The 18,264-nt window shown below is 38.2% G+C and overlaps 1 protein-coding gene across 3 annotated transcripts in view; it reads left to right on the plus strand.

The window, feature by feature from the left end:
• Positions 1-18,264, plus strand: part of SYBU (syntabulin) — a 72,569-nt gene that overhangs the window by 15,211 nt on the left and 39,094 nt on the right. For 2 of the 3 annotated variants that reach the window (XM_082674502.1, XM_082674504.1), the window contains exons 3-4: positions 8,444-8,641; positions 11,519-11,578. In XM_082674502.1, coding sequence (XP_082530628.1) covers positions 8,444-8,641; positions 11,519-11,578 — 258 coding nt within the window. The remainder of the gene's footprint in view (positions 1-8,443; positions 8,642-11,518; positions 11,579-18,264) is intronic. The other variant, XM_082674503.1, reaches the window with a different exon arrangement.

The raw sequence follows: 18,264 nt of genomic DNA on the forward strand, positions 1-18,264 counted from the left end.
TTCCGACCTCCCACCCAGCTAGTCTCTATAGTATCACCCAGTTTGTTTCATTAACAGTACATCACAATCAAAATTTCTTCTCTGTGTGTTTTGTTACTTCTTCATTAACTGTCTCCACCACTAGAATGGGAACTCCTTGAGGACGGGGATCTTGGAGTCTTGGTCATCATTACATTTCTAATATCTTGAAGACTGTCTGGCACACAATAGGAAATCATTAATCATTTGTGGGAAGGATGGATGGATGGATGGATGAATGAGATTCCTACACTTCAACATTGGCAGTTGTGTAGTGTCACATTGTATAATACTGAATCAAAATTAGTGTGGAGACTTGTAGACTTGTGAATTCTCACTCCGAAAAGATGCTAAAATTAGGTGAAGGAATAGAAGTTCAAATTTGGCTACTGAAAGCCTAGAATGCAAATTATCTGAACGACATGCATTAAATGGTTACTGTGTTGAAGCAAAAACTGGAAACAACTAGAGTTTCTTGTCTCAAATTTTGTGGTCTGTTTATGATGGGATGGCTTCTTTCTAACAGCTTCCTTTGTCTGTTTTTAATTTGAGCATTCCCAGAATTTCTGCTGTTTCCTCTTGGAACAAACATAGGTAGGAAAACTTAGAAAACAGTTAGCTTGTGGTGCTGAGAAAAACAAGGACTTTACAGTCAGACAAACCTGAGTTTGAATCTTTGGGTCCATACCTTAGTAGCTGTGTGGCTGGATTTGTTAACCTCTCTGAGCCTCAGTTTTTCCACCTATAAAAATGAGATATTATTAAAATTATATGATAAAAATTAGTGTCCTTGCCACATGATAGCTACTTAATAAACGTTACTTTTCTTACCTACCTACATCCTTTCAGAGCATCCTTTCTTACCTACCTACATCCTTTCAGAGCATGGTTAGTAGTAAGAATTTCACAGGGTTCAGATTAACCATGAGTTTAAGCTATAGACATTTTATCTGTCTCCATTGGACTATCTTAAAAAATGTCAGTGTCTGGATCAGTAAGACTAGTAACACCTATAACAGTGTCTGGCACGTAGTAGATACTCAGTAAATATTTGTTGAATGGATGAATAAATAGGCAGTAAACACTTTTGTCATTCATGAGAATCAACTAGAGTTCTGTATAGTTTAAAGTAATGTTTCCTTAAAATAGAAATGATTCTTCCTCCACATTATGCAACTGAACATTGAACAGCATCAAACCATAACTGAATGTTTCAAGACATTGTGGCACAAAACCACGTTTTGTTCCGCCTGATGTTATTTTTAAGTATGTCTTTTGGAATTGTTTAGTTCAGCATTTCGGAAAACAAATGAGCTTTGAGATCTAAATTCAGAAGTGAACCAGAAGTTCTAGAGATGTGTCTTGGACTTTGAAGAAATATTTTATATGTAATCTTTAGGTTACAAGGAAGTTGAAGTAGGAACTTGGTCATCCTAATTGCCACCAAATGTGTTGGGTGGCACTGGTTGTTAGACACTTTAGTTAAATATCAGGAAATTATATGACACACACACTTTGGGCAATCCTAATATTTTAAAATGTGGATTAAAAAATATATATATATACAGATGTATATATGTGTGTGTATATATATACTCGCTTTGCAAAAGATATTCATTGCTTTCAAAATTTTATCAGAAAAGCATTTCAAAGTAATATGGAAAGGATAAATTTCCTAAAAATTAAGAAAATAATAGTACAGTTAACATCTAACCTTACACTGCATTTTAAAATGAATTCCAGATGGATTTGATATAATAAAAACTGAAATTATAAAAATCTAGAAGAAAGAGTAGGTAATAGTTAATTGATCTTGGAGTTAATAAGGACATTCTAAGCATTAAAGCATTGGAAGAAATCACAAAGGAAAATATGGAGAGATTTGACAACTAGAAATTAGAAAAGGTTGGTTGTCAAAAACATTATAAACTAAAAGCAAACAAACTTGGTGACATGTGCCAAAGGGCTACGCCTTTCATGTATAAGGATTTCTTACAGATCAATAAGAATTCCTTGACACCTTAATAGAAGAGTTGTCAGAGGACATGAACAATACATAGGATAAGTGTAAAAGTAAAAGGCCAGCAAACATATGAAGGACATTAAGCCTCACTGATAATTAAATACATGCAAGCTAAGACATCAGAAATACACTTTGCATCATTGACTTGGCAAAAATGCAAACAAACTAGTATTCATTATTGGCAGGAATTGAATAAGTGGGATACTCTCATACAATATAATAGGAATATAAATTGCCTCAAATTTCTCGGAAGTCTTAGTAATCCATTTTTAGAGATATGTTCTATGAGATAATAAAAATTTTGACAAGAGATTTATCTGTAAAATGTGGTGTTAAAGCAATTTCAATGATAGTGAGAAAACTGGAAACATCCTAAAATACCCTACAAGAAGGAATTGATTTTTAGAAACACTGTGTTCCTATTTTAAATAGTTACTTATTTAAAATAATGTTTTTGCGAAATTAAATAAAACATTTTGACACTTTTAAAAACATACCCAAAGAAGAGATAATACCACAATGAACACCAATAAGCTGCTTGTGCACTTTATCCAGATTAATAGCAAGGTGCTGTCATATTTGCGACATCTATCCCTTTTTCCCTTCTCTCCTTTACTTTGCTGAAGCATTTTAAAGAATATATCCAGACATCATGTTATTTCATGTCTACCTACATACCTCAGCATGCTTTCTTAAAAAAAATGGACATTTTCTTACATAATCACAGTGCCATTTTCATTACTAACATGATTTAACAAGGAATTTAACATAATTCCTTGGTACGCTAGAGAACACTGAAACTACTAGCCCTAGTTGTCTCAAAAGTGCCCGTTTGCTTCCTCATGGTATCATTTAACCCAGAGGCCCGCAAACTTTTTCTGAAAAGGACCAGCTAGGAAATATTTTCAGCTTTGCTGGCCAGATGATCTCTGTTGTAATTATTCACCTTTGTGCTTGAAAGCCACAGTTGACACTATGTAAAGTATTGGGCTGTGTTCCAATAACATTTGATTTACAAAAGCAGGCCGCTGACAGGATTTGGCCTGCAGGCTGCAGTTTGCCAACCCCTGATTTAACCCATTACTGTTCTCCATCTATTTTATAAGGTGGACATTAGTTTTAAAGCTTGATTAGATTCAGGGACAGTTTTTTTGTGGCGAGAATGTGGAGAATCCTGTGTGCTTCATCTCACATCCCATCAGAAGGTATATAATGTCTGTTACCCCACTGTCAGCTATGCTAAGAATACTCAGTTGGTACAAATGGGTAAGGCTTGATCCCTCTACTGCAGACTCTCCACCAGCCTTTTGTCTGATGGTTTCATCCGTTACGTTTGTTGCCTAAATCAAGTATTTCATTATAAATAATTGCAAAATACAGTTGACCCTTGAACAACATGCGTTTGAAGTGTGTGGGCCCATTTATACTCAGATTTTTAAAATGGAGATATACTACAGTCCTACATGATCGGCTGTTTGTTGAATCCTTGGGTATAGAACCACATATGTGGTGGGCCACTGCTAAGTTACACGTGGGTTTTCGACTGCATGGAGGTTAGCACCTCTAACCCGCATGTTGTTCAAAGGTCAACTGTAGTAATTTTCTGCTATTCCATCTACTTTCATTAACCAGAATGCTTCTGTAAGGGAGAACTTTCCAATGTCAATGAGCGATTTAAGTTATCCTGAAATACAATTTGTCCAGTAACATTTTCTACAATCAGGATATATATTAATTCTTTCTTTCCTTTTAATTGCCAAATTTCAATATAAAGAATTGGCCCCTGGGTCACTTCCAAAGATTTCCAGTGGGTTGGGATTTTGGGGGAGTTGAAAGGGCCTTTCTTTTTTTAGTTTTATTTTGTATTACTATGAACTCATAGACCTTTAAAGTATATCCAATGATTATCAGTCATTTGCATTTATTATTCTTTCTGATGCTCAAATTATTCCATCTTTGGCCAGTGGGGCCCCTTTGTGTTGGCTACTGTTAGTCTTAGTAGCTTCTTTCTTTCTAGCCTGACAAATTCCAGGGAGAAATTTTCGATAACAGAGTGATGAAACTATAATGTATGTTGAAATTTTAACAAAACAAAGAGCAAGCAAGCAAGTAAATCCTATGTATAAAAATCAGTAAGAAGTACGCCAAATAGTTAAATATTTTTTCTGGGCAGTACAATTATAGGAAAATATTATCCCCCCCCTTTTTTTTTCACTTCTTTGTACTTTTCTGTGCTCTACATCTTCTGCATTAAAGATTATTACTGTTATAATTTAAAAATCTGTTAAAATTTTAACAACCCAACAGATTTTCTTTAATTTAGCAAGTTTCTTTAGTCCATTTAGAATAAGATACAAATTATCTTAAAAGATACTTATACACACTTTTTTCAGAATTATAAGTAGAGTCATTTTACAATTATTAACTATATCCTGTATTCTCAAAAAGCTTGTAATGTAAAGGGAGAGGAAAGTAGATTAAAAATCATTTTTTAACAACCTCCAGACTACAAAATTATATGAGATGTCTGCTTCTCTCATCTGTCTTTATAGACATTAAAAATTTTTTCCCTTAAAACCAATTTGGAAACTAGTCAGTATTATATTTCTTACAGCACTTGAGGTGGGCCACAACTTCTGGAGGTTCCTGGATCTGTAAATATTCTTCAGTTATCCTTAATCCTGTGGGTTGACGTATTCAAAGCAAATAAACAAGAACAAATCAGCGGAAGAACTTATTCCTCAGTATAAATAAAACAGGGCATGTAAATTAGTCTCCTTCAGTGCAGATGGTGATCATTTAGACCACCTGAGATCCACCAGGGGCCATCCCGGACCCAAGTAAATGGGATTTTAAATTGTTGATCCTGGAAGGAAATCATCTCGTATGGATCCATCCCAAATGGATCACACTGTGTAAAACATGGAAAATGGTCCTATTGCGTGTGTATTTATTTTAATGAAGTTATACTTAACCATGAATAGTGAGAAAGAAATGTAAAAACTCAACTATGTTAGAGCTGGTGTGGGTGCGTGTTTAAGTGTGTTTTAAAAGAAAAACCCATTTCTCTCCAGTAGAATTGAGAGTCTCCTACACTCTCTTCCTATAAAGCCTTGGAGGAAAGCTTCCCTTATGCTAAAACCAGGCTGAAATGTTCTTACTTTTCTCCATTCTGGAAATCTGAAACAACCCACACTTTTCTGGGTAAATCATTCAGGATTTCTGCCGTTTCCTGCCCAGAAACAGTTTCCTCATGGTGTCATATTAGAAGTTTTTCTCATTGATAATTTCTTTATACTAACATAACTAATAAAAGCTATAATTCTATAAGACAAATTCAACAGTCAAGGTAGCAGCAAAGAACAGAGGGCACACACAAAGTGCTTCACTGAATCAGGTTTAATAAATAAATCTCTTTAATATGTGCTGGATCCACATGTAGTTTGGCACATAGTAAGATTAGACGTGAACAAGCAAAGAACATCAACTTGGTTTCCTATTCTTAGAATCTTGGAGTAAATGTGAACTAAGAGTATCTTGCAGTGCATTTTGGAAAGGAATATTATCTTCATCTGGGCTTGTGGTCTGCTTCCAGCTCTGATCATGAAGTTAAAAAGGAGGAAGAGGAGGGAAGGGGAAGGGGGAGGAGGGAAGGGGCCCTAAACAAGACTTGTTGGAAAAATAACCACTTCTTCAGTGCTGCACAGAGGAGAATACCTCAGGTGCCACAGGTGACCAGATGACTCTCTGGTACTGAAGCTCTGTCGCTTTTGCTCGGGGCTTACTTTGCATAACTTAAAGTGTGGTCTCTGTAGTAGGAAAATTAATGGCCCTGCCCTTTCCAAAACCAGATTCCTTTGTTAGTGTTGGTCCCATTACACAAAACAGGCACATGCCCCAAGCTTCTCTGATAACTCAGTTTTTCTTGGGTATGGATTTGCCTTAACAGACTTAGCAGCTTACAGGAACTATGTGCTGGAAGTGATATTTACCAACCCCTTTTACTTACTTATAAGCTCCATCAGTATGGGGGCTGGGTACAGTGCCTGTGGCTGGTTCAGTGCCAGGACTTGATACATATTTGTTTAATGAAAGACGATGTCTCAAATCCCTCTCGTTTCCCCCACAATGTGAAGTGCAGTACCAGACAGTTAAGAGGTGATAAATGAACACTTGTTTACTAGGTAATGATTCAAATTGCTGTACGAGGTACCTGAAGTTAAAGATTTATTTAGGTATTCATCTCCTCAGTCCTTGCCCCCAGAGTTATTGGCTGTAAATATTGATGACAGGTGAGGCATACATGCCAGGTGAAAAATTGCTACTGCGTTCCCTAAACTGCCACCATTCTGAATCACTTCAGTCCCCAATTTTTAATCAGACCCTAGTACTTAATCCTTGAAATGACTAGTACTGAAAACATGGCATATCCACATTCCTTCTTATTAACTCTGGCAAAATGATAGTAGAACCAAACAAAACACATTCATTTTCTGTTTACTTAAATTACAATTTCGACGATGTTTCTCAGTACTGGAAATTGTTTAATTTTGTCCCTTTGAGTCTGAGAGTTCTCAAGAAAAATTACCTTTTAGGGTAGAGAATCTGAAGCATGGATTTTTGTTAATTTGGGCCATCTCTCTTTGAAAAGAAGTAATTTATGGAACTGACTCATAGGGAAATACTTTTAAAGACAATAGGTAATTTTGGATGATTAGACCTCAATCATTTGAGCTTCTCTGCTTTGGGATAGGAATCAGGAACCAGGCAGGCTCTCCCAAGGCCATGTGCAGACCTGTTGAACCTTGTAAAAGTGCTGGAATCTGTCTGAGTAATTAGCAACTTTGCACTCAGATTTCTTTGGATTGAAGCAATGGGACATGCAAATGTAGGAGAAAGCCAGGGACAATAGCGAAATAGCTGAGCAGTAGTGGCCAAGAGGAGTCTCATCACAGTGATTCAGGGACAAAGTCTCTTCAGTTCAGGAAGAACATAGCACATTTAAAAGAGCAACAAAGACAGAAGGTATGAACCGTGCACTAAAAACCATTTACTTCCAGAAACAGACCATTGAGGTCCTATATAGACTAATATGTCCAAAAGTCAAAAAAGATACAAGAGAAATACATCATTTTACTAGTGCCAAGTTCACTTTGTTCTAGGAACTTAGATATTTCATAATAAAAATTGAAATAGAGGCCAAAAGTGAAGCAAAGGCAATTACTTTTTAGATGGATTCTAGTCATCTTAATTCAGGCAACCAGTATATTTTATTCAGAACTACTTCTGTTTCTGTCTTCATTCAAGCTATGAAGTTTTAAGATAGCCTTTGATAGATGGCAAGTTATTTTAGTTCCTTTAATATTTATAAAAGTGTAAGAGTCCTAAAAGTTATTAGTACTAAATGTCCTTATTCACTTTTTGCCCACTTAGTTACTAAAATAACTCTGACATCAAAATATTTCCATGTAATAAAGAATTATTTAGCAGTGAAGATTTACCACTAATTGATTAGTTTGAGTAGACATACTGTTAAGTAATGTTGATTGGCTTTAAATTCCCATACAGTTCTCACCACAGTATAACTGAATTAACCAACCATTATAAATATTTAATAGATATGGAAAGCATTTATAGGAGTCAGCAATGCGACTTTCCTGTTTGCTTTATAAGCATCTACACAGGTCACTTCATATCATGCATATTAACTTATAGTAATGACCATGGTAGTAATATATAACTTGAAAGTTAAGGGAATATTTTTAATTTGAATATCATTTTTATTTTACCCATTTACCCCAAGCAGCAATATATCTGACTGATGTATTTTGGGTTGAGTGCGTTTTATAATAAAACAGGATCACTGCCTTCTGCTTTCTTGAACTCCTAAAGCCAGCTCTCGCCTCTATCAAATTCTGTTAACCACTTGATGGGCCCAGTAATCAAAAACTGGGTGTGGTCAATAATATTCAAGTAACTTTTTCCTAACCCCGACAACCCCGAAGACTTCATATGAATAATCCTGAATTGCTCTGGCAAGCGTTTTATTTACCTACCCCATCAAAAATGTATGGACGATTATGACCCGAAAGTATACTACCTCAAGGGTCAAAACAAACTAAGTTAGGTTTTGACAACAAGAATGTTACAGAAATATTTGTGATGCAAAATCTTGTAAGGTTTTGCCTTAAAATATGTTTTATAATAGCTGATATTTCCTTTGTTAACATGATTGGCCAGAATATGGAAAATAAAAGGCAAGTCACCCACAGGAGTCAACCCGGGCCTCTTGAGCAGAGTACGTGTGTGAGCGCATGTGGGCATGGCTCACTGCCTGCCCTCCCTTTGCCATCATTGATTTCCTCCCTCTTCATTAAACACTCATTGATTCTTGTCTTCCAGATGACACAGGCTGTCCTAGTAGTCAGTCAGTATCTCCCGTGAAAACGCCCTCGGATGCTGGCAGCAGCCCTGTTGGCTTTTGCCCTGGAAGTGATGAAGACTTTATCAGAAAGAAATGCACAGTTGGAATGGTTGGTGAGGGAAGCATCCAGTCAGCTCGACATAAGAAGGAACCAAAGTCAGGCCTTGTAAAGCCAGGTGAGTGTATGTAAACTCTTCATGTTCTTATTGGAGCAATATGACTAGAGGGATTTCAAATGAAATTTGAAATGAAACACCTGGCTATCAAGGTAGGGAACACTAATGCTGTACCTAGCACCCAGAAACATCTTTTTTTTTTTTTTTTAAGTGAAGGAGGTAGAGCATAGAGTGGAATATTTTCTGTACTAGTTGTTAATAATTGAGAATGCATAGTGACATATGTGTCCGTTATAAAGACATGTAAAAAAGGGAGGAAATTTGAAGAAATGTTAACTGAATGGTCTAACAGACACTTAAACTATATAATTAAGTCTAGCATAAATTATACTAAGAAATTACTTGGTACCATTTAAAGTGTGCACACATTGTGAAAAGAACAGGTTATCTTGATGCACATCTGTAGGGCTGGGCATACTTGCTGACCTAGTTATTTTATTTGCTTTTAAAGATTTAAATATGAATATGATGCTATATATTCAATATATATATACATAGAATGTTCAATAATTACAAAATAGTAAAAGCTATGAGGTGAAATGGAGATTTTTATTACAGTGAATGAGATGCCATGAACATCAGAAAAGGTCAGTTCTCAGAATTTGCAATATATAAATAAATATTTTCCATCTCAGAAATATATACAGTATATGAACAAATATAGTTTTAGTGAAATTAAAGTTATAACTTGAAAATAAAAGGACCTGAGTATTGGCATTGAGAGACAACCCCTATATTGCATTATTTTCTTCAGTATCACCAGTTGTACTATACATATTAATGAGCCTGAAAAGACAGATTAATGGCTTGCATGAGCCCCATTCCTTACATTTGTCTTCTGATTTTTGTTTGGTGATATCATTATTGTGCAAGGAGCTATAGATGGCTTTATTTCAATGGAGCCAAAGGTTGGTCCTGTGTACGCTGCCATTGGAAGGTCCTGTGTCCTCTTCCATCTCTCTCTGCTTTTGTTCTTCCTGAATAATTGACATGCATAGCATATCTTAATGGATTATTCTTCGTCTTGCTTTTGGTCAACCAAAGAGAATGTTGTTTGGTCTGAGAGCAAAACTTAAACTGTATGAAGAAGAAATCCCCTGTTTCCTAATAGTTCCTGGTAAATGTTAGTCATGATGAAATTGTTAACAGTCCTTTGCTTCGGAAAAATATAAAAAAGAAAGAGAATGGTACACAATAGAGAAGACAGCATATAAAAGAGAAAGATGGACATTGTAAAAAAGGTGTTGGGTACCCCCAATATTTAAGACAGAGACAATGAATTGAAGAGTGTCCTGTAATTATAGCCAAGAAATAAACCATTACCTTGTGTACTCAAGAATCAGAACTGTCTTCCTCCCTCCCCCAGCTCAGTTCTCCTTTTTTGAAATTAAGAAATAATTGATATACCATAAAATTCACCCTTTTAAAGTGTACATTTCAGTGGTATTTAGCATATTCAAAAGATCATACAGGGCTTCCCTGGTGGCGCAGTGGTTGAGAGTCCACCTGCCGATGCAGGGGACACGGGTTCGTGCCCTGGTCCGGGAAGATCCCACATGCTGCGGAGCGGCTGGGCCTGTGGGCCATGGCCGCTGAGCCTGCGCGTCCGGAGCCTGTGCTCCGCAACGGGAGAGGCCACAACAGTGAGAGGCCCTCATACCGCAAAAAAAAAAAAAAAAAGAAAAAAGATCATACAAACATCACTACTGTCCAATTTCAGGACATTTTAATCTCCCCCAAAAGAAGCCTCATACCCATTAGCAGTCACTGTCTGCTTTTCCTTTCTTCCAGCCCTTGGCAACCACCAACCTACCCTCTGTCTGATTTGCCTGTTCTGGACATCTCATCTAAAGGAGTCATACAATATGTGGCCTTTTGTGTTCGGCTTCTTTCACTTAGCATAATGTTTTCAAGGTTCATGTATTAGTACTTCGTTCTTTTTACGGCTCAATAATATTCTATTGTATGGATATACCACATTTTAAAATAGACTTTTTTTGAGCAATTTTGGGTTTACAGAAAAATTGAGCAGACAGTAACAGAGTTCTTATATCCCCCCTCACTACCACTACTTCCAGTTTCCCCTGTTATTAACATCTTGCCTTAGTGTGGTGACAGACCACATTTTGCTTATCCATTCACAGTTGATGGACATTTGGATTGTTTCCACTTTGGGGCTATCATGAATAATGGTGCCATGGACATCCATATACAGGTTTTTGTGATGCTTTCAGTTCTCTTGGGTATATACCTAGGAATGAAATGGCTGAATCATATGACAACTGTATGTTTAACCCTTTGAGGAATTGCCAAACTGTATTCCCAAATGTCTGCACCACTTTACAAACCACCAGCAATGTATAAGGGTTTCAGTTTCTCCACATCTTTATCAACAGTTGTTATTGTCTATCTTTTTGATTATACCCACTCTAGTGAGTGTGAAGTGGTATTTCATTGTGCTTTTGATTTACATTTCCCTGGTGGCTAAAGATGATGAGCATTTTTCTTCTTTTTTGTGGTACGCGGGCCTCTCACTGTTGTGGCCTCTCCCGTTGCGGAGCACAGGCTCTGGATGCGCAGGCTCAGCGGCCATGGCTCACGGGCCCAGCCGCTCCGCGGCATGTGGGATCTTCCTGGACCAGGGCACGAACCCGTGTCCCCTGCATCGGCAGGCGGACTCTCAACCACTGCGCCACCAGGGAAGCCCGATGATGAGCATCTTTTCATGTGCTTATTGGCTATTTGTGTATCTTCCTTTGAGAAATGTTCTCAATTTTCTTTTAACCTGGGAGCAGTCACCAATGGAGTCTGCTTCTGTAGCATACAGGATGTGAGTTTAAGAGCAGAAGCCCTGTCATCCTCTTTTTGTATTCCTAGCACACAGGGGCCGGTGTGTATCGAGGGCACAATCAACATTGGTTGACCTCAACAGCAAAGGTAGGCTATGGGATTGAGAATATGAAATGCTGCAGGAAAGAATGTCCTCTTCATGGATTGTGAAGAAAAGGTAGATTTTTATTGTGAAGGTATTGTAGGACTTGAATGCAACCTGAAATTATTTCATTTTTGTTATTCACCATGCCTCCACCCCCTGGCCCCATTCCAAAAACATTTTATGGTGGTGACAATACAAAGAAACAGTGAAAAAAGAGACAAGTGTGGTGCAGCAAGAACAACCTAAATTTAAATGGCAGTTAAGATTATCCTTGCCCTTCCTTGTTTCAATAATCATAATAAGAATAATCATATCTTAATGAAAGATTTAAAACCCTATGTGTATGTACAGAATCCACCCTCAGCAAGTCTGGTTCCTACAGAAGATACTTGCTAAAGATCAACTACTTGTCTTGCTGAGAATGTTTAAGCCTTATGCTTTCATGAAGAACATGCAGACAAAAAGAATAAAAAGGAGAGGGGGAGGGAGGGAAGAAGGGAGGAAAGAAAACAAGAGTTGTTCTTCATGCTGTTTTGATAATGGATCATTTGAGAATAATGAAGGCCACAGACCCATACTCCAGAAAAACACACACAAAATATCACATACTATTTCTGAGGTTTCATGGGTCTCCTTTATTAGGATTTATGACTCCTAGTTTAATGACCCTTGCCCAGAGGCAGAGCCTGAAACAGGGCCTTTGTCAACTGCTTCTGATTTAATTGCTCAGAGGCAAACTTATCACCTAAGTAGTGCTGACCTCGTGGTTTTTTGATTTATTTGCATTTTATCAAGGTCACAGGGGTCCCTAAAGGTTATTTCTTAGTTGCCTGAAATTCCTAATGTCATCACTAAAAACCATTGCTCGAGCTTTTGACTGGGCCCCAGTTCTGGACAGTAAGCTCTTTGTATTTAGAACAATCTGCACCGTGACCTATAGTTCTCTGAACTTTCAGCAGAATAAATCTGTCATTCTCATAAATAGGAAGAGAGGAAATCCTGGAACCGAGGCCCCTGGGTGACTCCAAAAATTATAAAATGCAGAGACAATCTGTTAAACCACAAGAAGATACTGCTCTCCGGTTAAAATGTTCCACCTCCTCTGTCCCCAGGTGACCATCTCCCCTCAGCCTAAACTCATCTTCCGCTCTTGATGTGCGCTCTACTTTTTTTAAATAAATCGACTCCTTAGGACCAATACCAGTTTATTAAAATAGCAAGCAATTAGTGTCTCTTATACAGATGCTCAAGGGCCCTTTAACATTAACCTGGGCTCGTTTTATTTTAGGTCCGTTGTTCTAGATTCTGGAAACTGCTGTTCATCTCAGAAGGGAGTTATAGAAATGCCCCTTTGGTCATTCAGATAAAGAGCTAATAATATTTACTGAGTATCTAATGCAGAAGGAGAAGAGAACTGTGTCACAGGATGCCAGGAAGGGCTCTGAAAGGTGAGCTGAGCACGCCAGCACCTCTCCAGCAGGGTACTGTGGCACGCGCCCAGCATGAAAGCCCTGCTTTCCGCCAAGCAGGACTCGTGTTGGAACTTCTTGGAGGCAGTGAGCCTTCTGTCATTTTGGCTTCTATCACTTAATGCCTATGCAGATTTAATTAAAAATTACCACCAAAGAGCGGAAGAAAACACCCCTGCAGTTCAGTTGAATAATGGCTTTGCCTTTTTCATGTCAACTCAGCACACATTTAAGACTGAATCTCCAGAGTGTAATACAATGTCTGTCATCAGGTAGGTGTTCAGTAAATACTTCTCTGAGAATAGAGTGCACAAGGAATCACGTGTAGTGTGGGGGGAACATGGGAAAGATAAGCAAAGATGACCTCAACATCATCCCTGCTCTTAGGGACCTTATCGTTTAAGGCAGAAAACTACAATAAATCTGGGCTGCAGTACAGATTAAAAGGAAGGGAATGAAGGCATTCTGATTGGGAACTTTTTTTTTTAATAATTAATTTTTATTGGAGTATAGTTGATTTACAATGTTGTGTTAGTTTCCGCTGTACAGCAAAGTGAATCAGTTATACATACACATATATGCACTCTTTTTTAGATTCTTTTCCCATATAGGTCATTACAGATTATTGAGTAGAGTTCCCTGTGTTATACAGTAGGTCCTTATTAGTTATCTATTTTATATATATAGTAGTGTGTATATAAAATCCCAATACTTTTTGAGGGATCTGCGGTGCTACCATTCCTTCTCCCAGGTGCTTTTCCTATATGTAGTTCACAGTCAGTTTTCCTGATGAGATTTTTCTCACCTAGAAAGGAAAGGCCTAATTGGATTTCTGTGCTAGGACATTAAATGACATTCCTGGGCCTCCTTTAATGCTTGATTTTCTACTTGGGGAGCATCTTAACCCAAAGGAGAAAAAGACCCAGTGTTATTGTTCTACAAATGCAAGTACTAAATCCTTCCTACACAAGGCTTGTGGGAGAGCGGGGGAAGAATTACACAACTTAAACAAATATTTAGAGAATGTGAAAGGGAGAAAAAAACACCTCCCGGTTAAGGAGATAGGTCAGGAGCAAATGGTTAGGGTCACTATAATTGAAAAGAAACCCACATTTAGAAACTGAAATGTTGAAATCTGCATTTGAAAGATGTCACCTCTGCCATCAGCATTCAGACTAAGTTAGTATTCCCTTGTCATCAGACACCACCCAGGCTTTTGAAATCAGAGACCTGGCCAGATGAACTGTAATAACCTCACAACAACAACAGAGGATGGGTTACTTTAAGAAGACGCTTTCCCACATTCAGAGGCATTTGCTGGAAAACTCTGAAGGCACCAACTGGGTTAATGATTAATCAACACTGGTTCCCTTAGTAGATTGAGGCTCTTTCACACACAGCCGATAGCCTGCAGCTGTTCCCGTGCTTATCACAAGCATTGTCCCTTTCACTTCAAAGTTAGTTCTGTGAAATAAAAGAGACAGTTTACAGGATGGGGTGCGGGTGGGACATACATTCTTATAATAATTTGAGCTACAAAGAGGAGACTCACAGCTTACCCAGTTTGTTTCTTCAGAAAAAAAGTGGGGGGAGGGCAGGGCTGGGGGGACACCTTCTAACCACCAGACTCAGGAGCCCAGTGTACTAGGTTCACAGTTCCATACCACCTCTTTATAACTGTGCACTCTTCAGCTACTTGTTATCTTCCGGAAACTTGGTATTCAGCATCTGTAAAATGGGTTATTGTGACAACTAAACAGATTAAAGAATGTAAAATGCCCAGCATTGGACCTAGCACAAAGTAACTCCTTAGTAAATATTAAGAATGGTCATTTGTTGCTCTTAAAATAGATATCAGAAATTCCTTGCACTTTGTTTACAGGAAAACCCTTAAAACTGTCCACAGAACTTATATGTTTATTTCAAAAAAATTCTAGGAGGTCGTGTCTCCCAATTCACATAACATGGGGGGGAGTTTGCTACAGGAGGGCACTGAAAAGAGCATTAACTGACAGCTGTTGGCTTGACAATGAAGAAAGAGATGGGAAAATATGAAAAAGCAGACAAAAGACCACTGAAAAGCGTAGTGGCCTTCTAAGTGTTTCAGGCTTTAAATGTTTTGTAGCACTTAATGCAATAATTAATGTTCCAGAAACAGACTGAGTCAGTGTGATGGTGGAGTTGGCAGAAAATAATGTGTATGAGGGCAGGAAAACGTCTTGAACATTTTAGAAATGTTTTCATAGAGTGGAAAAATTAAAATTTTAGTGCTAAAAGAGATTTTGGTTAAATGGAAACATGCTGCATTCTTTGGCAAGGGGCAGTACTTTTCTAATAGCTTACAGTTTCAATCAAAGTTCTTCCAGCAGCAAAGCCCAGCCTCAAATAAAGGCTTAAGTCTATTTCAGATACCGAAGATATCTGGAAGAATATATTAAATGTTGTGGGCTTGCATGACTCTGAAGGTTGATTAAAAATTGTTTTAGCTAATATTTATTGAGCCCTGACTGTCCCAGGCAAAATTCCAAGGACTTTACTCATTTAATCCAATATCAGTGTGAGAAAGTGAAATCATTCTCCCGTATTTTACAGATGGAGAAACTGTGGCATAGAGAGGTTAATTCATGCAAGGTCACACAGTTTGTAAATGGATTTTAAACAGGGTAGTCTTGCTTCTAACTCTTAACTACTGCACTGCGTCTAAGGTCTGACTTCAAAGGAATAATTTTAATTATTCCTAATTAATAGGAGAGTGTGACAATTGAGAAAGATGTATTGATATAAGACAGGGATTTTTAAAAAATATCTGTAGAGCCCTATAGATTAGCTGATACAGTCCGTATACAGATCATGCTGGCTGTTGCTGGTAACAGAATCAGTGAACCTCAGTGTAACTTCAATGAAATACAGAAAGTTAAACACAGGAGGCTGTTTGGATGCAGGTCAGTAAAATAAACCCTGAGGATGTCAACATCAAAGAAATGTTAAGGTCTTCAGGATTTTCTGCTTAATCATGAACTAGTCCTTTCTGTACTTGTCACAATGTTTTATGTGCTGCCCTGCATGTCATTAATACTTTTCGCAAAAAAAAAAAATACTTTCGTAAACAAAGATCATTAGGCTTTGTCAACTTAAACAAGAGCTTTTGCACTGATACCGAAATCAATCTCTGAAACTTTCTTTCACTCTGAGAGAAACAACGTTCCCCCAGGATACAGCAGAGAATGTTTTATGGTGAACTATTTTATAGTCTATCCCTTCCCCCCAGCAGAGACCAGACCAGTGAAAAAAAGCTTAAATATGATGAGGAGACCTGAGTATTTATCTTTATGGCAGGATTACTTACATATTTACTCTCATGCCTGTCTCCCATCTGTGCTTTTGATGATGCACCCAATCAGTGTAACGGTGCCAAATGGTCTGCTAATGGTTTTTCCCTAAGAATTAGTGAATTATAATCTTCTTCTTCCCAGAGGCCCTGCCATCCAGATCCCAGGTCTACGAGGATTTACTGCATGTACAGTGTTCTAGCTACCGGTGTGAGAGCCTGCCAGATGCTAAGTGCTCTAATGTGTTAAGAACGAAGCATTATGGGGCTCTCATACGTAGCAGACACTCCAGCAGACCACACACCCACCATTAAAGATATTTATCAACTACCAGCATAAGAGAAATAAACCTGGAAACTTCTTTTACACACAAACCTATAAACTAAGAGTTATAAATCATGCAGATACATTCTTTAGGTTGGGCTTTTTTTTTTTTTTTTTGTCCTAATTGAGAAGAGTTTATTGAAGAGACTGCATACACAGGAATGGGCCTGATTAAGGAAATCCAACAAGTACGGCGATGGTAATGGCTTGGAGCCCTTCCCCCATCCTGAAGAGGCCAGAGGCCAGAGGAAGGTCGAGATACCCAGGACCCAGAGGGAGAGAATTCCCAGGCTACATGTGAGGGAACCGTGTACTTTGGTAGAGGAACAAAGCACCTGACAAGAAAGGAAGCAGAGGGATAAGTACTCCGACCTCTCTTTCTTCCTCACCAGTATAATCTGTTGTGTGGCATATGGGTGGACAGTAGGGTTATTGACAAAAGTTACGTGTTGAGCAAAAGTCGTGTAAGTTCATTTGGGTAATTCAATGAATTAAGGTCTACTACCACCTGAAGCTGTATCTGAGAGCAGCCAAGGGACAGCAGCAAGCTACGTGAATGCAGCCCATGGTTAAGTGAGGTAAGCTTCAGGAAGCTGGCTGCAATGGGCTTACATTCCAAGATGCATGGATTAGAGCGTGGCATTGCAGGAAGGTGATCACTGTGTAGGAGTCTGAAGGACGGCAACCCTCACTTCACCACGTGTCAGGTTTCTGCTAAACCTCAGTTTGAATCCTGGCTATACATTGATTGACCAGCTTTCATTCATTCACTCAACAAGTGTTTATTAAGCATTTACGCTGTGCTGACACCACTGTTCCAGGCATTCGGGATAGAGGAGTGGAAAAAAGGGAAAAGATGCCTATTCTTTTGGAGCCTGCCTTTAACAGGGGGAGATGGCTGATACACACACAAGCAGACAAACAAGATAAGTTCAGATAGTGACAAGGAAAACAGGGTAATGCTATAGACAGTCATGGGCATGGGGCAGGGAGTGTCTGGGGAGATGACAGTTGAGCTGAGAACTTAGTCATATTCCTTCACATTTGGGGAGGGTTTGGGGGGCAGTGGGCAGAGCAGTGACCTAGGAAGGGAGAAGAGTTGTCGCAGGTGAGGTTTGTGTCTTTAGAGCAATGGGAACCTCTGGCCGGTTTTAAGAGAGACGATTTAATGTATATGTTCAAGATCCTTTTGGCTGCTCTGTGGAACTCGGATTATCAAGAGATGAAACTGGAAGCAGGTACATTAATGAGAAGGCAGTGAAAATAGCAAAGTGTAGGGAAACAGTTATATGACAGAATATAAGGCCCTGCATTTTCCTAATGAGATTAAAAATGTTTTATTTTATTTGCTAACTGGAGTAAACCTTTAGAGATGGATGAAACAGTCAATATCCGATAGGTTTTTTAAATTTATTTTTTTAGTTAAACATACCAATTTATACTCTTATTAATTTAGTAACATTGATCTTGTTATTCATAGTTAATATAAAAAATTTATTGTCTTGCTTATCGTTCGAGCTACCTTTCAACTCAGCCATCTTTTCCAGAGCAAATTATCTTCACTGC

Source organism: Grampus griseus (assembly GCF_964374135.1).
Source record: "Grampus griseus genome assembly, chromosome: 17".
Lineage (NCBI taxonomy): Eukaryota > Metazoa > Chordata > Mammalia > Artiodactyla > Delphinidae > Grampus > Grampus griseus.